A 25,144-nucleotide genomic window follows, 5' to 3' on the forward strand; every position below is an offset into this window, starting at 1 on the left:
ATTTTTTTATAGACAATAAAAATGATTAATTAATTGTTTAATTTTATCAAATGAATTTTGATTGGAATGAATTTAATCTTTTTAAAAAATTAGCGAAAATTTAACGACTTGGCATCGTTGGGTTCTAGAATAAAATCGTCTGCTTCGTATGTTGACATCATTCCGAATCCGAACATCTGATTTTCCGCATGCGTTCAATCATTCCACGTTGATCCTCAATTTAACCCAAATAAAATGGCTCCACCAAGTCGTCGCGTAGCTTTTTCTGCCAAAGCAAAGAAGAAGCAATTACAGAACAAACGAGAAGAAAACCGAGAACGTGACAAGGGAGATGGAGACTTTTTGGAAAAACGTAATACAAATTTATAGTTATTTGTTAACTGTCTCTTGAAAAATTTGTTGTCGTGAAACAGGTAAAAAGAACTATGTTGCCCAACACCTGTTGACAAATGACAGTCAGGTTGCAGCAGGTCCATCGATGGAGGCAATTAATCTTCAACCCGGAACGGGCAGGAATGTCAACCGATTCAATTTGAAATTTCACGTAGAATCCAAGGAAGAAATTGAAGCGAGGAAAGAAATTGCCAGACAGGCAATTGTCCCTGAAGCAGAATCAGGTCTTGAACTGGGAACAGATTTCTGCTTCGTTCCAGGGCTTGAATTCCCCCAGAGACCAAAATGGGACTATAATCTAACCCAACAAAAGCTGGTATTGTGGTTTTTCTTTGAGTTGCATTAATATGGCTAAATTTTTATTATATTGCAGGACATGAAAGAAAACAAGTATTTTCGTGAGTACATTGATGACATTGAAAAGTCTTTTCCTTTAGCTGAATTAAGCTACTTTGAATTGAATCTGGAAACATGGAGGCAGTTGTGGCGGGTTTTGGAAATGACTGACATATTGCTTGTTGTCATTGATTCCAGATTTCCAGTAAAGTTTCACTCAGTCCTTTTATAAAATCATTGTTCTAATTTTTTATTTTGTAGTCTTTGCTGTTTCCTCCATCTCTGTACAATTATGTTTCGCAGCACTTAAAAAGAGATGTCATTTTGGTCTTCAACAAAATCGATTTGGTTCCCGCATCTGTTTTAGCTGCATGGAAACACTACTTTCAAACACAGTTTCCCTTACTACGCGTAAGTATACTCACTTTTATGTTTTCCCCGAGTTGATTTACTGATCTTCCCGGTTTTTAGATTGTTTTCTTTACGTCTTTGCCTTCTTATAACTTGAGAGATGGAGGTAGCAAGTCTGGTATGAAAACACAGCGCCGTAAAGGAACTATGAAAATGGCTGCTGAAGGTGCCAAAAAATTACTCGAGGTACCATTTATTATTATTCTACGTTTATATGCAATTATTTTAAAATTTTGTCTTTACCACTCAGGTTTGCGAGGATATCTGTGGAACTCAAGGCAAGTTTCATTCAGTTGTTATGTTACGGTAAGGTCAGGATTAAACGAAATAATAATTGATGCAGTTGATTTGAGCGCTTGGCGGTCTAAAATCACTGAAGAAATGGCATTAAAAGGTGACGATGAAGAAGTCGAAATCGGAGAACTTATTCAACAGGTTTGTGCCATTTAATATTGCAAACTATTGAAATCTTTTTATCAAGTAGTCTTTGGGTTACAGGTAAAGAAACCTGATGTAGGTTTTCATCAACAAGAAAGATTCCAAAGCGGTATGCTGACTATTGGATGTGTTGGACAGCCTAACGGTACTTGTTATACTTAAAAACTTGTAATATTCTTTTGTTTAATTCCCGTATTTTAATGTAGTTGGAAAAAGTTCCCTTATTAATGCATTGATGGGGAAAAAGGTAAAAATCCTGTCAGTTTTAAAGTCGATTTTGTAAATTAACTTGTTATCGATATTATTATACAGGTTGTGAGTGTTTCCAGAACTCCAGGTCATACCAAACATTTCCAAACCATCTTCCTGACACCCAATGTGAAATTGTGCGATTGTCCGGGATTGGTTTTCCCCTCGCAACTTCCACGCACGCTGCAGGTGTTGGTAGGAAGCTATCCCATCGCCCACCTACGAGAGCCTTACACAGCTGTTGGTTACGTTGGCAAGTATTTGAATTTGCCGGAATTGCTCAAGATGGGCCATCCTAGTGGCGAGAAAGCAACAGAAGGTCAAGAATGGTCGGCCTACGATATCTGCGAAGGATGGGCTATCAAACGAGGTTTCATGACCAAACGGGCTGCCCGACCCGACGTGGCTCGTTCTGCCAACCATCTTCTAAGACTAATATTGGAGGGGAGAATCACTTTGTACTTGCGGCCACCCAACTATAAAGCGGAAGAGTCGAAATGGCAGTCACACCCGGATGTAGCCGAAATTACCAACATTCAAGCACTCGGTCAAATGAAAGACGATGGTTGGCTGGAAGCAGCCGCAGAGGTGGTTGAAGAGGAAGATTCTAATCAAGAGAGTGAAGAAGAAGAAGATGATGAAAGCGAGGAAGAGCAAGTCCCTGCGTCTTCGAATAAATTTGCTTTACTGGAAGATGATGATTAAAATGTATCAGATGTGTGAGATATATATAACTGAATCACAAATCAACGTCGTTTATTTGAAAGAGCACTAGTTGGAACGCTTTTGTTTCTATAACATCGGTTCACATCGCCGTGGTTCCAAAGTAAGATGAGAGCCACTGAGCAAGGAAGAGAAAATAATTCATTTTATAGAGTCGATCCGCTTACAAAATTTTTCCCACAAGTTCCACAAAGTAAAACTCCCCGACATTATTATATCTAACTAACCCCCCCGCAATTCAGAAGAAATGAATTTGTCGGTTGTTCCGGTAATGTATGACGACTTCCAGATTTGAATTTTGTTAGGTAATATGTCAAGAAAAAAAGCAAACAGGATAAGAGGTTGAATTTAGAGTATTTCACACACCATTAAATTCAACCCCTGGTAAAGAGCAGACACATTAAATATAGATGAAGAAAAAGGCCGAATGGAAATGCCATGCACATTCTCTCAGATTGCCAAGTATAAGAAATCAGATTGATCTAATTTCGCATTTTACTAATTTCTGTACAGAAAAATCACAACGGGTCATCGACGTGTCCCTTCTAATGTAAAAAAAAAAGAGCCCTGAAGCTCCAATTGGCCCCGAGAATGTGAAAGGCAAGTTCAATGCCACATGAAAAGTTCTGAAAAAGGTAAAGGGATGAAAGAGAGAAGTAATTACACATGGGAATTTCATACATACACTTGCGCGCACACACGCTCTTTTCCGCACACACACACACACACACACAGTTTAAAAAAAAAAAATGTTTTCAAGTCGCTTAATGTTGGGTCATACCCCCACCAAAGGGCTGCTCTCTTGTCTATCTTCGTCGAACTGCCTTGCGCATTTTCCGGGCTCCACCTGCGCTGCCGGTGTTGTCAAAAGGGTTGGCTCCAGGAAAACCCGCAGCGAACCCGGGAGACGGAGCATCAGGAGGATTAAACGTCGCAGCCGGTGGAAAATTGAAACCCGAATTGACGGCTGGTGGAGCGGCATTCATGCCAAACTGAAAGAGGCCGGGCGGTTGTTGAGGCGGAGCAGCGGGGGCAGGAGCAGCAGCAGACCCACTAAAATTGAAACTAGATGACGCAGTGAAGGCGGATGGAGCAGAAGCCGATGGGGCACTGAATGAAAAAGGTGCAGCAGCAGCAGCCCCAAAACCTGTCGGTTGTAATGAACCAAACGGAGACGATACTGCGGCTCCAAATGCAGGAGTAGAAGATGGTGTGGCATTGAATCCTGAAAACGGAGCCGACGTGGTCTTGGGAGCACCAGTACCGAAAGTTCCAAAAGTAGGAGCAGCGACCGTTGAAGGTGTAGTTTGCTGGGAAGTTGCAAAGTTAAACTGCATTTTGGGTGCCTCTGAAGGAGTCGTGACCGGAGTGGCAACGTTTGAAGATCCAAAAGCAAATGACGATGGGACGGACGTTGTTGAAGCACCAAACCCGAATCCACCACTACTAGCGGGTTTGGTGGCATCTTTAGGAAATTGATACGCTGGGGGAGCAGGTGATCCGAAATTGATGAACGATGCGGTCGTAGTCTGTGGCGTTCCAAACGAAAAAGACATAGACGGCGCAGCGGCCGTAGACGTGCTAGTCGTAGGCGTAGCTCCCGTACCTGAACCGAATGGAAAAAGGGAGCTAGAGCTTGCCGGAACAGCCGATCCCAAGGTAGATTTCGTGGTAGTAGTAGGTAAACTGAAACTGGGGGGAGCAGCCGTCATTCCAAATGCCGTGGGGGCGACGGCCGTTGCAGTTTGTGAACCAAAAGTTGGGAGAGATGTTGTAGAGGTCGATAGACCGAAAGCAATCGACGACGCAGTAGTAGTAGGTAATCCAAAAGTGGAAGGAGCAGGTGCTGAAGTTGTGATGCCAAAGGGCGGGCTCGTAGACGTTGCGACAGTTGTTGAAGCACCGAAAGTTGGTGCCGATGAAACTGAAGCACCAAATACTGTTGGGCCACCAAAATTGAAAGACGGCGCAGTAGCCGGTTTGAATAGCGATAGAGAAGGAGTCGACGTCGCACCTCCAGTGAAGCTAAACGGAGTTGATGTGGTGGTAGTAGTAGGTATCGACGATGTACTTTTGGGAATCTGCGACTCTTTTTCGGTGGCCTCACCAAAATTGAAGGTTGGCTTTTCTGTCGATGTCTCTGGTTTGCCAAACGCAAATGTAGGCTTTGTTTGTTCCGTTGCTCCAAAAGAAAATGAGGATGCCGAACTGACAGGAGCCTGTTTAATGTCCGATGGGGCCGCGGGTTTCTTCCCGAGAATATCCATCACGCTGCCGGTTTCCAGTAAAGACACCTTCGAGTCAGGAACTGCAGGTGCAAAGCTAAAAATGGGACTCGATTTAGAGGCTGACGATGTGGTTGTCGGTGCAACATTGAACGCTGCTGGATTGGATAGGACCGAAGTTTTGAATTGTGAATCCGCCACTGTTTTTTTCTCATCGTCTGTCGCCAAGTCCGTCTGACGCCCAAACACAATTGGTTCTTCAGCTTTCTGTGTTGGCTCTTTTGGTTTGATTTGGAATAATTCGATGGGTCCTGTGTTTTCAGAAGCTACAGGCGCAGTAGAAGTGATAGCTTTGGTTTCTTCTGGTTTCTTCTCAATTCCAAATTTAAATCCACCGCTTGTTTCTTCCGTTTTCTTGCTTGGTTCAATCGATGTACCAAATTTAAAGCCTGCTTTTTCAGGAATTTTACTGGGTTCAACGAATTCAACTACTGATTCGCTAGAAGACGCTTCTATTTTCTTAGAGGGTTCTATCACATTTCCAAACTTGAATCCAGGGGTTACACTTTTATCTTTCAATACTTCAATGCTGGCGCCAAATTTGAATCCTGAAGAAGAAGAAGAACTTTCTTCCTTTTCGCTAGAAGTCCCAAAAGAAAACCCTTTTGTTTGGGTCAAAGTTGACGATTCCGTTCCAAACTTGGGAGCTGTTTGTTGTCCAGGTTGAATGCCGAATTTAAAGGTTGAAACCGAACTGGGTTTAACTGCAGGCTTGGATCCCGGGCGTGCTTCGTCGCAAGATTTGCATCGATCGTCTTTATCAGCGTTCCTGATCATACACACAGAACATTCCCATTGAGCGGCGGTCATTTTAAATTGATCACCGAATCCTTTTGTTGGAGGCGCAACAGGAGCAGCAGCAGCAGCAGGAGCAATAGGCATTGCTTTTACTGCATTGGGGGCTGGAGATTCGCATGCCACACACGAAGATTTGTCCTTGGAATTGGGAACGCAACAGACAGAACATGTCCAAGAATCGGTAGGTGCCTTGAATTTATCTCCAAATCCTGAAAGAACCGGTGGTGACTTAATAACTGGCTCCAAAACGGGCACAGCTTCTTGACTTTTCCCTCTGAGAACATCAAGGACACTTCCAGATTTCAATTCCACTTCTGCGGGTTTAGTTGGAGTCTCCTTCTCTGGTGTTTTTTTCGGAGAAGCGTTGACGAGCAATGGGGAGCTGAAGTTGAAACTGAGCGGCTTCGAACTGACGGCTGCATCTACCTTGTACGGACTGACGGTAACCAACGGTGCTGAAAACGTGAAAGCTGGACGAGGTGTTGAGGTACTCGTCATTGAAGAACTAACCAATCCATTGGAACTCATTACTGCTGCTGTTTTCACTGAAGTCTTCGTCGATACAACAGTTGCTTTTTCTACCACCGAGCAAGGAGGTAGCAAGTTGAAACTAGGTAGACCTGCTATACTAATGGGCATTGGCACAGCAGTGAGCTCCTCCGACTCTACATCTTCATCCTCTCGAATACGAGGAGCCGATTTGCGAAGTGGTGCTGACATCCTCATTCGCATCTTGCCACCAACCTGGGCACTGATGGGGGTGCTCGATACTAGTGCTGGTTCTATTTGAGACAAGTTTGCTGGAGCTGGTCGGGTGACAATCTGTGCCGGAGTACCGACAGATAATTTGGAAGTTGGAGGTCCCAAATTTGGACGTCGGCGACTCAAACCAAACCCTTTAAACACAAAGCGAAATTATTATAACGTTAAGCAATTCATAACTTTTATCAATTTACCAGTGAACGAAAGTTCTTCGCCTTGTAAAGAAGTGGATCGTTTACTGTTGGATGCAGCAGGAATCCTTTTTGCATCTCTCACTGGTGTTGACATGGCTTCGAGTGCTTGAAGGATTCGTTGCGCTGAACTACTAAGTACAACATTTGACGAACTGGTAGAAGCAACAGAACTCGAAGTGGATGGAGCTGAAGACGCAGGCCTAGCCTGAATTCGACTTCGCACGTATGGGAATAGTGCAGCTGAAGGTTGTAAAGTGGCACGGCGATAAGCTGAAGCACCACCGTAAGTCGTCTTACCAGCATAAAATGGTGAGTCTACAACACTCTCGTTCATTAAAGACCGCCTAGCCTCCTGTTGGAAGTAATAAAAGAATAGAGTCCAGACTTTGTTAGTAAATTAAATTCAAGACTTACAGCAGCCGTAGGTCCAAATGAAGTTATATTGAAGCGTGGTCTCTTGCTTCCATACGATGAAAGTTGAGGTTGGGAAAGGTCTCGCTTGGCAGCTGAACGATTGAGTGAAGTGTCGTCTTTGTCGAAAAATGAGCCACTAGCCTCTTCTACAAATCAAAAACAATACATTAGACTCATTTGTAAGCAAAATTCTTGACTACAAAATGATGAAAATGTCATTAGAAATCTACCTGTATCCTTGTGGAACCTTGATTCTTCTGTGGGAGTTATACCTGAACTTGTATCATGACCAAAAGTATGAAGGCTGAGAGTTTTGCGTCCACGGCTATTTTTTAGGTCAACTGCTAGGGACTTGCTCAAAGAGCTTCCAATGATTTGCAGTGAAGATTGATTAATAGAGAGAGGTTCAGCAACTCCCAAACTTGATAGTTCTATATTTCTGCTCTCCCTCTTATGCTCGAGATGTGGTAACAATGAGGAACATCCGCTAGTTGACTCTGAGTTGGAGTCATCATCACCTGTCAGAGGAAATGAGATGTGAGATGTCATAAAAGTTTGAAAATCAGTGTTTAATACAAACCATTTGTTTGAACGATTTGTTCTCTTGAACTTGATTCAACCACTACTGGCTCTGGAAGTAAGTCCAAAGAAGGGACATTTGGACGAGCTCTTACTGCAAGTCAAACAAAAAAAGAAGCATGTGTTACACAGTTTGAAGGGAGCAGAACATTGATGAAAAAAACTTACTGTTGCTTTGTTCTTTGGATGTCCCAGGTGGTCTGCGAAATATGAAGGACTCTCTTTCAACACCTTCTCGGTGGGAGCTGTTACCATTGCTGGATGAACTGGTTGACGGCACAGGTTGTTCTTCCTCAACTTCATCATTTTCACTATCTTCTTTTTTAGCTGATGTAGATTGTAACCAATTCACCAGCCAAGAAGGTTGTGGTAACAATCCAGTAACTGAATCTGTTACTCGCCTCAAAATCGACTGATAGACAAAAAGCCGGATATAGTTGGGGTTTCACAAACTCACACAAACGTATTTTAGTCTTACCTTGGGCCTTTCGTATGGTTTTGAATTTTTGCTCCGCCTTGCCTTGACTTTACCTAAATTATCTTCCCACATGACTGTTTTAGAAATTATCAATCAATACGGAAATCAGATACTGTTGCAAGAAAACAGCTTTAACCCGTCGCACCACGACCCACACGCGGCGAGGAAAAAAGTGCCGAGAAAAGATGGCGGATTTTTTTTAAGTTTAGAAAGATCTGATTGGCGGTTACGAGAAACAAATGAAGAACGATGTTGCTCAAAGAACTTATAAATTTATCAGTAGAGGGCGTTTGTGACGGGCTATAGTTTGGCTCCAGCGGAACCCTTCTCGACCATTCTCGATGAATCAACCGATCGAACTAAAAGAAATTGCCTAATTCGCATGCGGTAACCCCCTCCCCCCATGCATGAAATTAATTTTCATTTTGGCTAGCGCTGTTACATAAAACAGCCACTAGTAATGTGTGCTGCAAATATAGGTATCACGCTGCGCCATGTAAAAAAAAACGCAAGTTCTTTAATGCAGTAGTGCAGTATTACGTAAAAGTATGATCAGTATGATTGCATAATCTTAGAACTTGCACCCATTTTTTTCTGATTTTCGTTCTTTTAGTCAACGGTACAGATTATTCATTTTCAAAATTCTTTTTTTTTCTTCCACACATGATAAAGAGTCAGCAAGAGATAAGCTCCTGATTTTATTTGAAAATAAATACAAATAACCGTTAAATGAAAAATAATGAAATAAAAAGCTGAACCGTGTACAATGTAGAAGGGGGAAAAAAAGAGTGAAAGACAAAGAAAAATAGTTTTGACTGCAAACCCACAAATGAATAACAAAAGAAAAATCGTGATAGCGTGCTTGAATATTAAGTTAAATGACACAAAAACTAAATTAAATAGATATGAGACAATCTCATTTCAAATCTCAACATATCAAACAGGGCATTATAGGAAAAACAAAATTATTGGGGTCCTGTGCTTCGTTGATCTGCGTTTTCTTTGTTGGGACCAACGGTGTCATCTTGAGACCCTTCAGAAAGCAATTTCATCATATTGGAAGCAGCCTGTGCAAAGAATTAACAAAAAGAACATCAATTAAATAATTAACTTAAGCTGATTGCCAAAATATAGTCAAGTTATGATTACGTTATCATGGGCTTCTTCCAAAGTGGCACCAAGTCCGTGCGACACTTGCGGAGGATTTGTATTCAAGGTCACAAGGCTAACGAAATCTCCTTTCTTGCCCTAATAATATTACATTAATTCCAACAGTAAATTAAAATTAGTTTTTAAAATGTTTATTACCTTTGGAAAATCGGAAAACTCGACCTCGTATTCCAGTACTTGGGCCAAGTACCTTAGACGTATTTCCGGGCGCAACCCTCCAGAAGTCTAAAGATTAAGTAATAAATATATGATTTTAAGAAGTGTTGGCAGAGGCATAAGAAAAACATGCCTTGGGCGGACGAGACGATTGAGTAGTTTCTTTAATTCCAGTGGCATTCGATGAATCGGTTATGAATGGAGAGTCAATTTTCCTACTCTGTCCGCCTCCTAATAAAAGAAGACCCGGAACCATTTGACGACCTGTGCAATTGCTGTTGGAGAGTGGCGCATCCTGTAAGAGTGTCTCAACAGCAACTGATGTATCGCTAGAAGCAGATGACTTGCTGGAATCACCAAGAGCATCCAGCGCCTTGAGAGCAGCAGCGCGTTTGGCGTCTTTTTTTTTAGTTCCAACACCTGTTGCCGTTACCGAGCCAACAGCAACTTCTACAACAAATTCGGGGGACTGACGGGGGATTCCCCTTTCTGACAAAACAGTAAATACTGGTTCCTTTTCTTTCCTCGCCTGCTGCAGTTGAACTAGTTGAGATATTGGATCTTGAGGTTTTGTGCCAAGGCAACCGTTAGATGCAGATGTAACATCCTATTAAACACACGGTATAAATAAGCAAGAATGAAATTATTTGAAAGTAATCAGACAAACCTTGACTAAATTGCGTGGCTTTTTCCTGGCGATGGTTGATTTATTTTTGACGCGGATGCGTGGTGGGCTTACGGTATTTCCTTCCAAAGGACGCAAGACTCCGTTAGGGTGGACTTTCTTTAATTCATCGATCATGATCTCTGCTGCTTTTCTTTTGGCCACCTAACCCGATCAAATGAATACAAAGAAATTTCCAGATTGAAAAGCGGACCGTATTTAAAATTATAACACACGACGCACCTTTTTACAGTTTCCTTCTCCTTGAGTAGTAACTTCCCCTAGTTTGCATTGCACGATGAAATTTCTCATGTGGGGCGGTCCACTCTCATTCAACTAACGATAAAAAAAACTCAGTATTTATTAGATTCACGAATTCTCTTAACGAATCAATTAAAGAAACTTACAACTGTAAATTCTACAGTTAAATTTAACTTTAGTGCCAATTCGTGAACTAAGGAGACGGGAGATTTTAAATCCGAGTCCGTGTTGGCTTCGCTTATAACTGCAGCCTCTGTAGAATGATGATAAGTATAAACGAGGGTACTAAGTAACATTTAATGAGAGAACTTGCCATCCAATTGCACTTTGTCAATCAACGTTTGGCCCCGTAACTGCTCTAGTGCCTGTTGTGCAGCGTGGTGCCGCGCCGCTTGAGGTTGAAGTCCTTCACCAGTAACGAAAACATGTCCAACTGCTAAAGTAACTCTATGCGTCACTGGTGCTTGTTGGTAACGATTAAAGTAGTATCTCTAATTATAAGAAAAAAAAAACGTAAGAAGAATTACATGTTTTGCTTGGCTACAAATGAAAAGTACCTGATTTGAGCTTGAGGGAAATCGCTGAGACGTGTGAGTATGTTGACGCTGAAAATCGGCGTTTAAAAATCTTTCGTTATGATCCACTTGATTTAATCGAAAGTCACCTTTACACACGGGTGATTGCTCACCATCTTCTTGGATCTTGGATTTAATAGACAAAGGCGCCAGATTTGTGTATACAGGTTGAAAATTTAGCTTCATTGCCAAAGCATTAAGTTCCACAGTTGGGGTAATAGGTTTGTCACATTGAGAGTTTGACATGCATTTCACTTTAGGTTTAGGTTCAGGAACTTGGTAATCAGTCTTCTTAAGGGCTAGTTCAGCAGCAGCATGTTGTGCTTTCTTAATACTTTGTCCAGTTGCACTATACTGCTCCTCACCTATAAGATATAGAATATTTCAATCCTAAATATTACACATATACTGAAATTGCTTTTTTAAAGAGATTTTACCCAATTTCAGGTTCACAACAAATGTTTTCTGATGTGCAGGTCCTGATTCCTCTGTCAGACGATACTGAGGCTGTATCTGGAAAGAAAACAATTTAAAGGTGACTGTTTAGAAATTTATAGTTGAATTTTCTTTTTGCAGGTCAATAGTTACCTTATGGTGGCGAGCAAGCTCATTGACTAGACACATTGGGGTTTTCTTTTTCCCATTCTGCTCAGATTTGTCTTGTAAACCCATTGAGAAATCAGTATCATCAGTAGATTCACACCGATTTTCTTTCTCAATGCATCCAACATTCTCAAATGTTTCAATTTTGTGTAACTCTTCAATTGTGTTCTTCAACTCTAAACCTTGAGCTGGTATCAGGGCTTCTTGTGCACCACCTGACATTTTCCAATTAGGTTCAAATACTGTGAAAACAAAAATACTATTTAGTTTTAATTTAAAATGAGCAACTAATGTTATATTTTCCTCTTTAATCTTTCACATTTCAAGATAGATACTTGTAACACATCACATAAAATAATTTCAAATATTTTGCAAGTATATGAAACATACCCTGATCTTTAACATCTCTGTTTCTTGATTCATAAGCACTTCTTTCTTGAACATTATTCATTATAAACAATGAGAATAAGTGCCTTTTTTAGTTCAATCATAAGAAAACCAGCAGTTTTGTTGAATCTTCTCGACACTTGAAATAACCACAAAAAGTTGGTTTGACTCACAGAATATGTTACAAAACTGTTGAGGAATATTTGAGAAAAAAATATCAGTACGATTCCATTACAATTAATAGTAAATAAGTGTACGACGAGAAATTTGACGTACTATAGTCGCAAATAAAGCCGTTTCCTATGATTTATGGAATCCACTTAGGTAAAATCTATTGCACTCCGGAGTCCGGAGCGCTCTAGTGTCAAAAGTGGCTATTGCACTCCGGAGTCCGGAGTCCTCTAGCGTCAAAAGTGGCTATTGCACTCCGGAAAGGAAATATGTAGTACTTTCATTTGGCGACCGATGGCATTCTGTTTCTGTGTTTTGAAATTTGAATGGATTAGATTTGAATTCTTTGGAAATTCAAATAAAATGTATTTATAACAATCAAATATATTTGAATCTCAATAATAAATAGAAATAGTCAGTGTATAGAAGGAACTTTTATTTCGTTATCGTTAACTTAGCTAGAGTACAATGTCCAACATTGAATCAGTACCTTACAATTCAAATTGTAAATATTTATAAACATTTCAATTCAGGGTGATATTTCTTGTTAACCAAACAGGTTGTTAAACACGCTATAAACGCACGACATAGTGAGTCACCCTCTGTCGCCCCCTTACTTGCCTGAAGGTCGAGCCGGAGTTCTCAGAACGGGGCTTCAAGGGGTTCTTTGTGACCTTTAAACGCATTGACCAACAACTCACTATTTCTGCTGATTGATTCACACGTAACGTGTGATTCAGCTATATTACACAGAGATCATTATATTCAAAGTATAAATTTATGTTGTTAAACACGCTATAAACGCACGACATAGTGAGTCACCCTCTGTCGCCCCCTTACTTGCCTGAAGGTCGAGCCGGAGTTCTCAGAACGGGGCTTCAAGGGGTTCTTTGTGACCTTTGAACGCATTGACCAGCAACTCAAGATTTCTGCTGATTGATTCACACGTAACGTGTGATTCAGCTGATTTCACGCTATAAACCATGCAATGCCCGTGTCTCTTATTCCAATAAACTAACAGCTAAACACGTCTTTCATATCTTGAAACAAAACAATACAAAACTAAGTTAACATGCAGATGCAGTTTACTTTATTATAGTGAGTGTTATAATATCAAAAGACATTTTAACTGAATTGTGAGTGCGAAAAAATACTTGGTATTTTCGTGTTTAATTTCAATCGGTGCTTTGTCATCACATGAATGAACTGACAATGAAAAAGTAATTGATTTAAGAGGGGGAAAGAATTGGCACATGGTGCGGCGTCAATCAAAGATCCTTTAAGAGCGGAATATGGAAGCGCCTTGTCCTTTGATGATGGATTGCTTTGGGTTCCAACGCCGCGGAGATAATCATAAACAAAGTTAACCACTCCTCTTTTTGGCTACCAGTATTTTGTAACATCTATCTCCCTTATATAATAATGTTGGAAAAAGAATATTCCTCAATAGAGTTCAGTGCCTCATCTCAGAATGTCGTTGCTAAAATCACTTGCCTTAAATCAGACTTTTGATAGTAATTCAGAGATTGTAGAGTTTATTAAGCAGTTAGAGACAGAAAATGTATATTTGCGTCGTGGTCATTGTGAGTCAATTAGTAGTTACAACAATGACCGAAGAAATCAAATCGTACTTGACGAAAAGTTTGAGTTTAAAAGAATTCAATACATGTGCCCTCATTTTGGTACTCACAAATCACGATCAAAGGGTTCACGACTGAACCAAAATGTGATGCCAAACAATTGTCCAGTGCAGATTAGATTTGTTTTTAATCCAGTTAGTGAAAAGTTTGAGATCAAGGTCTTGGAGTTGGAGCATAAAGACCACCCTGTTTCTGCGGAACATGTCAAGACCTATGCAAGAAAAAGGTAAGATTTACTTTTACATTGGTTTCCAAATTTCATTAATGTGCTAGAACTATTTACTTTACATTCCGTGTGATGTAATAAGGTTTTGTTGTATGTTCGATTAAATGATTGGATTTCATGTTATATATTTCCTGGAATGACCTTGTCGACCTTGTTGCACGTTATTACAGGCATATGAATGACGAGGCCCTTAGTTTCGCCAACGGTGCGCTTTCTGCCGGCGCTCAACCGACTAAAATTCGCAAGATTCTGCAAGATAAATTCGGTTCCAATCTCATTAGCAAGGACCTGATTAATATGAAGCAGAAATTAATAGGTTAGCGAACACACTTAATTTTTGTAAAACCATTTTACTTGAACAAATCAAGGACAACTTTTTTCTGTCATTAGGGAATTTGGAAGACGATTGGAGCAATTCAGTTAGCTTTCTTGATAGTCTACAACAAGATCCAAACAACGTCGTCAAAGTGCTGCACGACCCGGAAGGAGAAGTCACCGCTATTTTCGTGCAGCTAGAAAAGCAACGCAAACTGTACAAAATGTACGGCAAAGTCGTCGAGGTAGACGGGACTTACAATATTGATCAAGCTGGATTTGCGCTGTATCATTTGCTGATAGAAGACAATAATGGCGATGGTCAACCCGTAGCTATGTTCTTCATTAGAGAAGAGACAACGGAAGCGATTTCTGAATGCCTGCGAATATTTGCAGAGGTAATGACTGTCTAAATTAGATTTTAAGTGTTTCTTATAATCAAACTTGACTGTACCTACAGAATAACGACGTCTCCATGACAAAAGTGACCATATCCGACAAAGACTGCGCTGAGATAGCCGCGTTGGAGAACTGCTTTCCTCATGGGGTTCACATCCTTTGTCAGTTTCACGCATTGAAGGCCGTAGACGTCTACATAAAGAAACCAAAGGACGGCGAACGCGTAGACAAAGAAAAAATCCACGAAATTATTAAACACTTTCGTGCGGCTATGTATGCTGAAACGCAGGCTGATTTTGAAACAGCAAAAGCGTACCTGTTGAAACAAGGTGAATCGATAGTTAAAGATAATCTATAGAATGTATTAAAAATGTGTACATACTTCATAGGTTCCGGACCAGGAAGTATTGCAGCATACTTCGAAAATAACTGGTTCAACATAGCCGACAAATGGAGTAACCTTGGACGTCGAAATCTTCCAACGTTTGGTAACAATACCACCAATCGTCTTGAACGGTAAAACACGCTATTAAATTTTCATTTACATCACCGATAACTAAATACCTGAATTACATTTTAAGATTTCACCACACTATCAAGGATGTCCTCCAGAAAACCAAGCGATTGTCAGAAGTTCTCCGCAATTTAATAGACATCGTTTTGATACGCCTTTCTGACCGAAAAATGAAACAGTGCATACGAGAGGTAAAATTCTCCAAGAAGGAAAAGCATCCGTTGATCAAAAAGTTTGCGGACACCATCTCCCCTTTTGCTTGGGGCCATCTCGAAGCAGAACTGAAAATAATGAAAGAGAATTACAACTTCGTACTTAATGAGGTTAATAAATTGTTTGTTATTTTTTTAAATGGATCTAATTTATAAATTCTGCTTAGGAATCATCAACGTACCACATAGTTTCACGCTACACTACGTACAAATTGAAACAAGATCTCACTGGCTGCACGTGCAAGTTTTTCTTGGATTTTCAACTGCCTTGCCGCCACATTATCAACTTCCACATCAAAGAAAACACCGAAGTTCCAGTGGGATCATTTTCTAATCACTGGTTAAATGAATGTCTGGAGGTAAAGCAAAGTTAAAATGATTATCGATAACTAAATTTATTTTTTAAACATTTATTTGTTACAAGAATGATGCGGTCGTTTCCGCAAGCGTTTCATCGCCATCTGGAGTTCAGCGTCCGAAAAAGACCCGGCTGCGTGCAACGGGGAAAAGCCAATATATCATGGCCACTAACGTTTTCCGTAGGATGGCCGACACGATGAGTGGACTAGCAGCCTCCGACTTCGAAGTCCAATTGCACTTCTTCCTTAACATTCACAAATTAATGAAAGAGGGGAAACTCCTTCGAGTAATGGAAGACGAGAAGCAGGAGACCGAGAATCCTTCGAACAACTCACTGGTTGATTCTCCGACTGTTGCGGAACGTATTGAAACATCTACAGCAAGGACCAAGGCAAATATTTAAAACAATCGAACAAACATATGGTATTCTAACAAAAAATACCTTTATAGGTTTTTGCTCAACCTTGGGCATCGCTCCGTCTTCCCGTTGCCCCTGTTAAAAGAGGCAGGCCAAAACAGGACAAAGGATATTTTACTGCTTACAAAAAGAAGTCGAAGACAACGCGTGACGATGTTTCAGTGGTGGATCCAGATCCAGATGAGAAGAACGTGAAGCCTAGGAAACGATTGAGAACAGAAAACGTAAGCAAATGTCTTATACATCCTAACAATACGTATAATAACTGTACTGTGTTTCTCACTTTTGTTTAGATGGGTGGAATTATGAGCAGAGAGATGGAGGAAGTGCTAATTTTGGCTGAGGAAGAAGAACACATGAAGGATTATTATAATCAAGATTCGTCATCACAGCTTCAGGAATTACCTAGTACATTAGAGGTAAACAAGTATTATTAATCCATTGAAAATTATCCAAGTTAATACTAATTGATCTTCAATAGATAACTATCGACGCTCCCATCATACCTACACCCAGCGTAGTTTCACCTGTAAACAAAACAGACGTTCGCATCACCACAGCCGCTGATGTTCCACCAGTCGATGAAGTGGACGTGTCCATCATTGATCACAACTACACATTGATCACAACTACACCCAGCGAAGTTTCACCTGTAAACAAAACGGACATCAGCATCACCACAACCACTGATGTTCCACCTGTCGATGTCACACTGATCACAACTGCATTACCCGATAATTCTGTAGAGGTAACAAAATGATATTTGGAAGAATTTCAGAAAAATGATTCGAATTTCCTTACTTCCTTTAATAGCTTGTGTCTTCGACTGATGGTTGCCTCCGAAAAAACCGAAATAGACGGGACAGGAGTAAACAACCCTATCTTTTCTTGGACAAGCCGCAAGTATTAACAAAGACGAACAAACTCATGTCAGGCGACATCAACAAGGCGCAGGCAATCCTGAAAAAGCAACATCCAGAAATAGGTGGTCTGTTCTGCTGTACAATTGGAGGCAGCCTTGAATTCCCCCGAGCGCAGGGCGATCAATGGTTGCAGATCGTTCATGACGGATCGGATCACTGGGTATTAGTTGCCAAAGGGTTTATTCAACGTGAACATGTACTGGTGTATGACAGCAGTCCCGGCAATCCATGGAGAAACGAGCATGTCCTAAGTTGTATGTCCAGTCTCCTCCAATCACCTGAAAAGGAAATGACATACATCATCAAAGATTGTCAACGGCAGAGCAATGGGTATGATTGCGGGGTATTCGCGATTGCTTTTGCTACGAGCTTGGCATTCGGAGAAGACCCTGCAAAAAGAATGTATGACCCAAAAAAGTTACGCCCTCACCTTATTCAGTGTATGGATTCCGGCGAACTAACTCCATTCCCATCAGTTGAAAGTCGTGCAACAAGGACTCACGAGACTGTCGAAGCAGAATTATTGTATTGTACCTGTCGCAGGACAGGCTGGGAGAAAAATGGATTTGAGTTTATCGGATGTGACACGAATGGTTGCGACGGTTGGTTTCACAAAATGTGCATCAATAATTGTCCTAAAGATATGAATGATAAATGGTTTTGTATTAACTGTCAATTGTAACTGTCTCAAATAAACTTACTGTACAAAGAAATGTTGCTTATCACCATTCGTCCGTTTTCCCGCGCATACACCGACCAAGACACTGAGCAGCGTGCAAATAACAGCGGTGTCCTCACGAGTTTTCTATCGAGAAGACATGGCGACCTGGTCGTTTCCTTTTGATACGATCTACAGTCGATATAAGAGTTATTTTGACTTGGAGGTTGTAGGAAATTAGGCGTAAATCAACTACCATTGGCAGAATACATGGCCTAGCCAAAGTCATAGTAAATGACATCATTATGACTGGATGAAAGTCGAGGATTTTGGGATCAATAATGTTGGAGAATCACCATGTACAGCAGAAATTTATTTCCTATCATTCCCTCTTCATTAACACACCTATAAATGAGAAATAAGCATTGTTAATCAAACTAATTTCAAACACAATGTTCTATGAACCTGGTTACAATCAGAATGCCATCGTAGAGTGTATGGCCTGCTGGAAATCACCAAGTACAGCAGAGATTTAATTGCAATCATTCCCTCTTCATTATCACACACCTATAAATGAGAAATAAGCATTGTTAATCAAACTAATTTCAAACACAATGTTCTATGAACCTGGTTACAATCAGAATGCCATCGTAGAGTGTATGGCCTGCTGGAAATCACCAAGTACAGCAGAGATTTAATTGCAATCATTCCCTCTTCATTAACACACACCTATAAATTAGAAATAAGCATTGTTAATCAAACTAATTTCAAACACAATGTTCTATGAACCTGGTTACAATCAGAATGCCATCGTAGAGTGTATGGCCTGCTGGAAATCACCAAGTACAGCAGAGATTTAATTGCAATCATTCCCTCTTCATTATCACACACCTATAAATGAGAAATAAACATTGTTAATCAACTAATTTCAAACACAATGTTCTATGAAACTGGTTACAATCAGAATGTCATTGTAGAATGTATGGCCTGTTGGAAATCACCAAGTACAGCAGAGATTTATTTCCTATCATTCCCTCTTCCTTTATGCACACCATAAATATTAAATGTTAATCAAACCAATTGACTAACGAGAAATTGCGAATCCAATTGAACGAGGCAATTGCGAAGAAAGAGGCAAAAAGTTTTAACGAGGTGATGAGAGTCAAAACACAGAATCAGTCGTTATTTGATTTGCCATTCGTCGCCATAAATTTCCGGAGTGCAATAGCCACTTTTGACGCTAGAGGACTCCGGACTCCGGAGTGTAATAGCCACTTTTGACACTAGAGCGCTCCGGACCCCGGAGTGCAATAGGCGTGACCATCAACTTATTCGTTTACGCATTAACTATTCCAATATTTTTGTAAAGTTTCGCAGTTCCTATGAATATTCGTGCACGAAGTACTTCACTAAATTATACAGAGGTCTTTCTAATGTAAATGTAATTAGCAGTGCGTCTGCAAGAACTGCCGCATTTCCTATGTTATGTTACCTCAACAACACTGTTTATACGTGGAAAGGAAATATGGAAGTGGGAAGTGATCATAGTCTACTCTATTTGAAGAAGCCGAAAGGTTACCGTGTCGGAAAGTGAAGCAAATTTTGCTTATACCCTTTCCTCCAACTTTCCTGCCTGGATATTACTCTGCCATCTAGTGGTCGATGTAATATTTCTTTGAAAAAATTCGGACGTTTTTCTAGAAAAGCAAGAAGTTAACGAAGCGAAAAAGTGGGTGACTCAATGGAGCGAGAGATAGCCTTCAAAGTTTAGTACTACCAATTTTCCGTAATAAAATTCATTTTGGGATTAGACATTTAGACATCCATAACTCCTCCTCCTCGGATGGTCTGTGTTGATTGGTCCTGCTCACTCCCGTATAGTCCCGTAATTACGTCGTCTGCTATTCAAGATTTTTATGTTTGTTTGTTTTTTTTCAAAAAGGTCCTGTCTAATTCGCTGTGGAATTAGTGAATTACATTTTATGCCGGTTGGATTTCCTCAGTATCATTGATCATATATATTTTATTGTTGCATTACTTAGTAGTTAGGCTACTTGAGATTGTTTTCAAGAAACGACGGCGATGGAAATATATCGGCTAGAAAAGGTAGAACAATATAACTGAATGTCATGAACACAGATCTGATGAGTAAATGCTAACCTTATTGTTAATGATTTCTATTACAGTGTCCAAGTAGTGCATATTACATTAAAGATTTTCTTACTGTGGAAGAAGAGGTGTTCTTATTGAAGAATGTATACAATGTTCCTCAAACAAAATGGACTCAGTTATTAAGAAGAAGGTAAGGTTGATCATGTTGCACGCACTCTTGTATGGATTTAGTATTTACGTAATATAACCTTCATAAATAGATAAACACAATTTGTCTTAATTTATTAGGCTCCAAAACTGGGGAGGTGTACCTCACCCTAATGGAATGATCCCTGAAGCTATTCCACAGGTTACAGTTTTTTTATTGTCAGTTGTGAGGTACCATGCATAACTCTTAATGTTTGATGCATTTTACAGTGGCTTCAGACATGTATAGACAAGGTAGTGGCCCTGAATGCATTCTGTGATGCTCCAAACCATGTATTGATAAATGAATATAAACCCAATGAAGGAATAATGGTAAAAATTTTCTTGGCCAACCTAGTAGTTCTAATTAAAGTTTTGATCATTTTCTTTAAATAAAAGCCCCATTTAGATGGACCACTATACTCTTCAACAATTGCGACGGTGAATCTTGGCTCTCACACAGTACTAAATTTCTATGATTCGAAAGACAGAGAAAAGGTTTCATTCTCGTTGTTTCTGGAGCCACGAAGTTTATTAGTCCAACAAGGGAATATTTATGAAACCTATTTACACGGAATCGATGAAAAATACGAAGACATTCTTGACAACTCAATTCTTAATGTGCCTAGCAATTACCAGATGAATCAGTCTTTGAAGAGGGAAACACGTGTTTCTCTTACAATAAGACATGTGCAGAAAGTATCAAAACTCAAGATAAAATTGGGGAGATGAGATTAATGATGAATGTTATATGTTGAAATCCTCTTCATTCAGTTTCATGAATCTAAAAATAAATACACAATGTTAATAAGGGCTAAAGAAAATCTTTGAAAAAAAGCTTTTAACCATTTTAGAGAGTGTGAGCCAATCCATGGATTGATTAATTGAATCATTGTTGACTGGGAAGCAATCCCAGTTCCAATATGTAATTTTATCAAATTTCTTACTGACAACAAGATTTCTCTCCTCAATGTCAGTCAACGGTTTCTTCATTTCAGTGACCACAATTCCTTTGAAACCATCTGGTATTACAGTTTCTTTTCCTTGCAAAGGATAACCTCGGAATGAAGCTTGTTTAACTAGATGTAATAAAAAGTGTCACCAGATCAATAAAAAAAATATACTTAAGATAAAAAATTACCTCCATCACTACTATCATCCAGCTCTTTATTTTCAATGTAGGGTGAAAAGAATCCTGAAACATTTGCTTGACCGTCGTGATTGATTTTACAGGGCATCGAATGAACTACGCAATTTTCGTCAAGTTTCAAATCAGAAGAATTCACTTGGATGTGTACAGCCATGTTTACAGTGTTTTTGTTTTTTTTCGTGAAGACTAAATAACTGAAAAATTCAAAAATAAGTAAATAACACAAAGTGTTAAAGAATTTGACAAAGCCTGATTCCCGCCAATTTCATTGAAAAGAAAAAGATGTTCTGCTATTTTGCTTTATCACACGAGGAGAATTCACAGAGATGGCGTTGGGGCTGGCTGGTTCAGAAATTTAGAGGATGGGACGGTCACGTGACTTTCGAAGGGCGGGACTTATTGGGCGATCCATCTAGTGGCAAAAGTATCCACCACTAGTTCCGTAGTTCGTTAGTTGACAGATTGACAGTTTACAATCACAATCACAATATCATATTCAGTCTATTTGATATGAATATACTAAGTCCGAAACTCCGAATATTACATATTATATAGTACACTACATGCTATAAAATATTGCGCAATCAATAACATAGTCGCTTCGCTGGTACCTAAAACTAAATTCTTTCCCTTAATCTGGTCACTTTCAAAACAGAATAAACTATCATAGCTAACAAGATTGCCTGCAATTAATACATCCCACAATCAACTGTAGTGTTTCTCATCTAATCTTAAATTTTGAATGCTCATTCTAGTGATCCACTTTGCTTCCTTGATTATTTTTATGTAAAGAAAATGAAAGGAAAATGTCCCAAATCATTTACTGTTTTCACTGAAAATTCCTCATCCTTTACTAATCGGACCATTGTTACTTTTAATTTCAGGCATTTCTTCTTAGGATTTGCTTACCTCTTGCTGTTTATCTTTCTGGCGCTATCAATTCTATTATGGGTTCCGCTGCACACACGTCATAGCCTAGAACCTTCAGTTTTATTAGAAAGAGCTTCACTTGATCATTTACCAGAATTAGTTGTCTTAAATAACTCATTATCATTTGCCACTCAAAAGAATTGCACATACTACACATGTTTCGATGTTTACAAATGTAGTCACACACACAGTGGAAGAATAGGAGTCTATGTGTATCCTGTAGTTGAATTTGTTGACAAAGATAAAGTACCCATAACCAAGAAAATTACGTCAGAGTTTTATAACATTTTAAAAGCCATAACCAAGAGTATGTACTTCACATCTAACCCAAATGAAGCATGCTTATTTATCCCTACAATTGATTTACTCAACCAAAACCGAATTCGCCCCAAGGATGTTGGAAAAGCTTTGAGCTCACTACCATAGTAAGCTAATACTTGAATTAAATATCCAAAGGTTTCAAAAGTAAATAATAAAAACTTGGTTTGTTCTAATTTAGTTGGAACGAGGGACGCAATCATTTGATTTTTAACATACTTCCTGGATCCATGCCGGAGTACCATCCGTTTTTGGAGGTTGACATTGGTTATGCCATGATGACTAGCGGTGGATTCTCATCTTTGACGTACCGTTCCGGATTCGACGTCTCCGTCCCAGTATACAGTCCGCTAGCAGCCGAGCTGAGAACACAAAGTTCACTAGATCGAAGTTGGCTCGTCATTTCTTCTCAACCCTATATCCATGAAGACTTTCGTGAAGTTATCTCGGAAATGGCTGCCGAGCATCCTGGATTTCTCGTTTTGAACAGCTGCGGATCGAGTCCGTTGGATACGAAACTTCGCTGCCGAGACGAAGAAACCTACAATTTCCCAGACGTATTAATGGTATTTGAAGAACTTTCAGTATAGTTACATTTCATTTAAACACTAACAACTTTGTACGTTTTTCTGTTTCAGAATGCAACTTTTTGCTTGGTGGTTCGTGGCGCTCGACTGGGACAACCCACATTAATGGAATCTCTAGCTGCTGGATGCATCCCAGTGGTAGTGTCGGACTCGTATGTCCTTCCCTACGACGAGGTGATTGACTGGAAAACTGCCGTTCTTCAACTCTACGAGGACGATCTCAGTAAAATGATGGACTTGCTACGGGGTGTGTCCTCTGACCGTATTAGCGAAATGCGTCAAAAAGGAAACTGGATTTACACTCGATATTTCACCTCCATGGAACGAATAGCCTTGACAACGCTGCGCATCATCAACGATCGTGTCTTCCCACACATAGGGCGATCCTATTCCGACTGGAATGATCCTCCCATTGAACGTCGTCATTTAACTTACAAGACCTTTGCTCTGCCAATGGGACCACCACGTTCGCAAGGCTTTACAGCCGTCGTATTGACGTATGACCGTCTCGAAAGTCTGTTTCACGTTTTAGAACGAATTTCAAAAGCGCCCAGTCTTGCCAAGATTGTCATTGTTTGGAACAATCAATTCAAAGATCCTCCGCCTATTTCTTCTTGGCCACGTCTGCCAAAACCACTTCAGGTACAAACGTGTTACATTCATGATTTTGGTAATTGTTTTAATGGATTCTTTTCTTCCTTAGATTGTTCGAACTAAACGGAATCAACTCAGCAACCGCTTCTATCCATTCCCAGAAATTGAAACAGAGGCTATATTAGCAATGGACGACGATATTATGTAAGAGAAGAACAGCATATTTTCAATGAAGTTTACACTTTTGTTAGATCGCTAATGATAAATATTCTCCCAATTTTTTACTTTCAGTATGTTGACTACAGATGAATTAGAGTTCGGTTTCGAAGTCTGGCGCCAATTTCCAGATCGTATCGTAGGATTCCCTTCGCGAACCCATGTCTGGGACGGATTTAATCATCGCTGGAAGTACGAATCGGAATGGACCAACAACGTGTCAATGGTACTGACCGGTGCGGCGTTTTACCACCGTGTTTACAACTACTACTACAGCAGCGCTATGCCTGGCGACATCAAAAATTGGGTTGACGATCACATGAATTGTGAAGATATGTAAGGATCATTTCTCTAATTTTTATTATTTTAAAATTCACTTTACTTAATTAATTATTTGCGAATTCTAGTGCAATGAATTTCTTGGTGGCCAATTTAACCGGGAAGGCTCCCATCAAAGTGGCTCCTCGCAAGAAATTCAAGTGTCCCGAATGTGTCAATGCCGATCTCCTGTCTGTCGATTTGTCAGACATGACTGCTCATATGGCGGAACGATCGGAATGCATCAACCGATTTGCAGACATCTACGGTCGACTACCCCTTCGGAGTGTCGAGTTTCGAGCTGATCCCGTTCTTTTTAAAGACAATTTGCCAGATGCATTTAAAAGATTCAACGAAATAGGCAGTCTTTGAAATAATTTAATAATTTGATAAAAAAGTTCAATATATAAAGCGTTAATTGTTTGAATGTTCTAACTATAAAGTGCCAAATTCAATGACTTCATTTCTTTGTTGTGTAGTAGTTTAGCCTGAACTAATACAATCCATCAGATTTCCAAAGGTGTCTTGAACCCAACCAAAAAATAGCGTGGGATTTTGATAAGTCAATTTTTTGAAAGTGTAAAACTTATTTTTAGGCCATTGAATGTAAAAAACTCCTTTGGGGTTCAATCCGCACCGAAAGAAAACCGATTTCCACTGCAACTGAAAGGCTTTTTGGCTTTCGATCGAAAAGAGTTGTCGTGCTTTATTGGTCCATTCACGTCGTCTTATTGTTTGAAGTTGATGTGTCATGTCGGTCCAAATATCTAAGAATAGGAAGGGAAGACCTATTCAAATAATGCAGACATAGGTTGTCTAGGATTGGAACAGCACATAAAATACCCAGCTGAAATAAGCTGGGTCGTGTAAGTAGTGTCAAATAAATTTTCTGTTTCAACAGATAAATTAACGGCGAGGTATGTGTTATTGGGTCGTTAGAAATTCGTTTGCCGCTGCATTTCCCAAAGAAACAACGGTAGACAATTCGGATATCAGCTTTATATCTACTTTTATCTATAAC

The 25,144-nt window shown here is 39.9% G+C and overlaps 6 protein-coding genes across 8 annotated transcripts; 3 read left to right on the forward strand and 3 right to left on the reverse strand.

Moving 5' to 3' along the window:
- Nucleotides 1–126: 126 nt before the first annotated feature.
- LOC124194073 (guanine nucleotide-binding protein-like 1) lies at nt 127–2,577 on the forward strand. Its single transcript, XM_046588092.1, has 10 exons — nt 127–352; nt 414–709; nt 767–934; nt 991–1,140; nt 1,201–1,326; nt 1,391–1,418; nt 1,484–1,575; nt 1,639–1,723; nt 1,785–1,825; nt 1,891–2,577. The coding sequence occupies exons 1-10, from the start codon at nt 235–237 to the stop codon at nt 2,530–2,532; spliced, it is 1,746 nt and encodes a 581-aa protein (XP_046444048.1). The 5' UTR covers nt 127–234; the 3' UTR covers nt 2,533–2,577.
- LOC124194070 (nuclear pore complex protein Nup153-like) lies at nt 2,567–8,417 on the reverse strand. 2 transcript variants are annotated; one of them, XM_046588088.1, is made up of 7 exons: nt 8,061–8,417; nt 7,751–7,994; nt 7,584–7,676; nt 7,234–7,521; nt 7,004–7,149; nt 6,590–6,941; nt 2,567–6,529 (listed from the first exon to the last, which is right to left on the reverse strand). In XM_046588088.1, the coding sequence occupies exons 1-7, from the start codon at nt 8,130–8,132 to the stop codon at nt 3,357–3,359; spliced, it is 4,368 nt and encodes a 1,455-aa protein (XP_046444044.1). In that variant the 5' UTR covers nt 8,133–8,417; the 3' UTR covers nt 2,567–3,356. The 2 variants fall into 2 exon arrangements, with proteins under 2 accessions (XP_046444044.1, XP_046444043.1); XM_046588087.1 differs by having other exon boundaries at nt 7,584–7,679; nt 8,061–8,414.
- Nucleotides 8,418–8,727: 310 nt separating this feature from the next.
- LOC124194072 (double-stranded RNA-binding protein Staufen homolog) lies at nt 8,728–19,262 on the reverse strand. Of its 2 annotated transcripts, XM_046588090.1 has the most exons (13): nt 12,153–12,248; nt 11,880–12,065; nt 11,475–11,731; nt 11,324–11,399; nt 10,869–11,251; nt 10,625–10,802; nt 10,458–10,564; nt 10,294–10,386; nt 10,054–10,215; nt 9,520–9,993; nt 9,369–9,455; nt 9,210–9,308; nt 8,728–9,127 (listed from the first exon to the last, which is right to left on the reverse strand). In XM_046588090.1, exons 2-13 carry the CDS (start codon nt 11,938–11,940, stop codon nt 9,026–9,028), a joined length of 2,079 nt encoding a protein of 692 aa, XP_046444046.1. In that variant the 5' UTR covers nt 11,941–12,065; nt 12,153–12,248; the 3' UTR covers nt 8,728–9,025. The 2 variants fall into 2 exon arrangements, with proteins under 2 accessions (XP_046444046.1, XP_046444047.1); XM_046588091.1 differs by lacking the exons at nt 11,880–12,065; nt 12,153–12,248 and adding an exon at nt 19,205–19,262.
- LOC124194074 (alpha-ketoglutarate-dependent dioxygenase alkB homolog 6-like) lies at nt 19,008–20,823 on the forward strand. The gene is made up of 6 exons (XM_046588093.1): nt 19,008–19,587; nt 19,655–19,818; nt 19,899–20,014; nt 20,113–20,173; nt 20,242–20,343; nt 20,410–20,823. Exons 2-6 carry the CDS (start codon nt 19,795–19,797, stop codon nt 20,740–20,742), a joined length of 636 nt encoding a protein of 211 aa, XP_046444049.1. The 5' UTR covers nt 19,008–19,587; nt 19,655–19,794; the 3' UTR covers nt 20,743–20,823.
- On the reverse strand, nt 20,521–21,483 carry LOC124194075 (ribonuclease H2 subunit C-like). Its single transcript, XM_046588096.1, has 3 exons — nt 21,152–21,483; nt 20,857–21,089; nt 20,521–20,794 (listed from the first exon to the last, which is right to left on the reverse strand). Exons 1-3 carry the CDS (start codon nt 21,312–21,314, stop codon nt 20,777–20,779), a joined length of 414 nt encoding a protein of 137 aa, XP_046444052.1. The 5' UTR covers nt 21,315–21,483; the 3' UTR covers nt 20,521–20,776.
- Nucleotides 21,484–21,584: 101 nt separating this feature from the next.
- On the forward strand, nt 21,585–24,642 carry LOC124194071 (exostosin-2-like). Its single transcript, XM_046588089.1, has 6 exons — nt 21,585–22,515; nt 22,590–22,974; nt 23,047–23,637; nt 23,699–23,793; nt 23,881–24,141; nt 24,213–24,642. Exons 1-6 carry the CDS (start codon nt 21,956–21,958, stop codon nt 24,493–24,495), a joined length of 2,175 nt encoding a protein of 724 aa, XP_046444045.1. The 5' UTR covers nt 21,585–21,955; the 3' UTR covers nt 24,496–24,642.
- Nucleotides 24,643–25,144: the final 502 nt, after the last annotated feature.

This window comes from Daphnia pulex, chromosome 5 (genome assembly GCF_021134715.1).
Source record: "Daphnia pulex isolate KAP4 chromosome 5, ASM2113471v1".
Taxonomy (NCBI): domain Eukaryota; kingdom Metazoa; phylum Arthropoda; class Branchiopoda; order Diplostraca; family Daphniidae; genus Daphnia; species Daphnia pulex.

Coding starts and splice junctions, on each gene's coding strand:
- LOC124194073 (XM_046588092.1), top strand. CDS start 235: ATGGCTCCACCAAGTCGTCGCGTAGCTTTTTCTGCCAAAGCAAAGAAG. Junction 1,419..1,483: donor GGATATCTGTGGAACTCAAG/GCAAGTTTCATT, acceptor TAATTGATGCAG/TTGATTTGAGCGCTTGGCGG. Junction 1,826..1,890: donor ATGCATTGATGGGGAAAAAG/GTAAAAATCCTG, acceptor ATTATTATACAG/GTTGTGAGTGTTTCCAGAAC.
- LOC124194070 (XM_046588087.1), bottom strand. CDS start 8,132: ATGTGGGAAGATAATTTAGGTAAAGTCAAGGCAAGGCGGAGCAAAAAT. Junction 7,995..8,060: donor AACCATACGAAAGGCCCAAG/GTAAGACTAAAA, acceptor TTTGTCTATCAG/TCGATTTTGAGGCGAGTAAC. Junction 7,150..7,233: donor AAGGTTCCACAAGGATACAG/GTAGATTTCTAA, acceptor TTTGATTTGTAG/AAGAGGCTAGTGGCTCATTT.
- LOC124194072 (XM_046588090.1), bottom strand. CDS start 11,940: ATGAATAATGTTCAAGAAAGAAGTGCTTATGAATCAAGAAACAGAGAT. Junction 9,456..9,519: donor AATCGTCTCGTCCGCCCAAG/GCATGTTTTTCT, acceptor CTTAATCTTTAG/ACTTCTGGAGGGTTGCGCCC. Junction 9,128..9,209: donor TGGAAGAAGCCCATGATAAC/GTAATCATAACT, acceptor TTCTTTGCACAG/GCTGCTTCCAATATGATGAA.
- LOC124194074 (XM_046588093.1), top strand. CDS start 19,795: ATGGAAATATATCGGCTAGAAAAG. Junction 20,015..20,112: donor ACTCAGTTATTAAGAAGAAG/GTAAGGTTGATC, acceptor TTAATTTATTAG/GCTCCAAAACTGGGGAGGTG. Junction 20,174..20,241: donor TCCCTGAAGCTATTCCACAG/GTTACAGTTTTT, acceptor TGCATTTTACAG/TGGCTTCAGACATGTATAGA.
- LOC124194075 (XM_046588096.1), bottom strand. CDS start 21,314: ATGGCTGTACACATCCAAGTGAATTCTTCTGATTTGAAACTTGACGAA. Junction 21,090..21,151: donor GGATGATAGTAGTGATGGAG/GTAATTTTTTAT, acceptor TATTACATCTAG/TTAAACAAGCTTCATTCCGA.
- LOC124194071 (XM_046588089.1), top strand. CDS start 21,956: ATGAAAGGAAAATGTCCCAAATCATTTACTGTTTTCACTGAAAATTCC. Junction 22,975..23,046: donor ATTTCCCAGACGTATTAATG/GTATTTGAAGAA, acceptor TTTCTGTTTCAG/AATGCAACTTTTTGCTTGGT. Junction 23,794..23,880: donor GCAATGGACGACGATATTAT/GTAAGAGAAGAA, acceptor TTTTACTTTCAG/TATGTTGACTACAGATGAAT.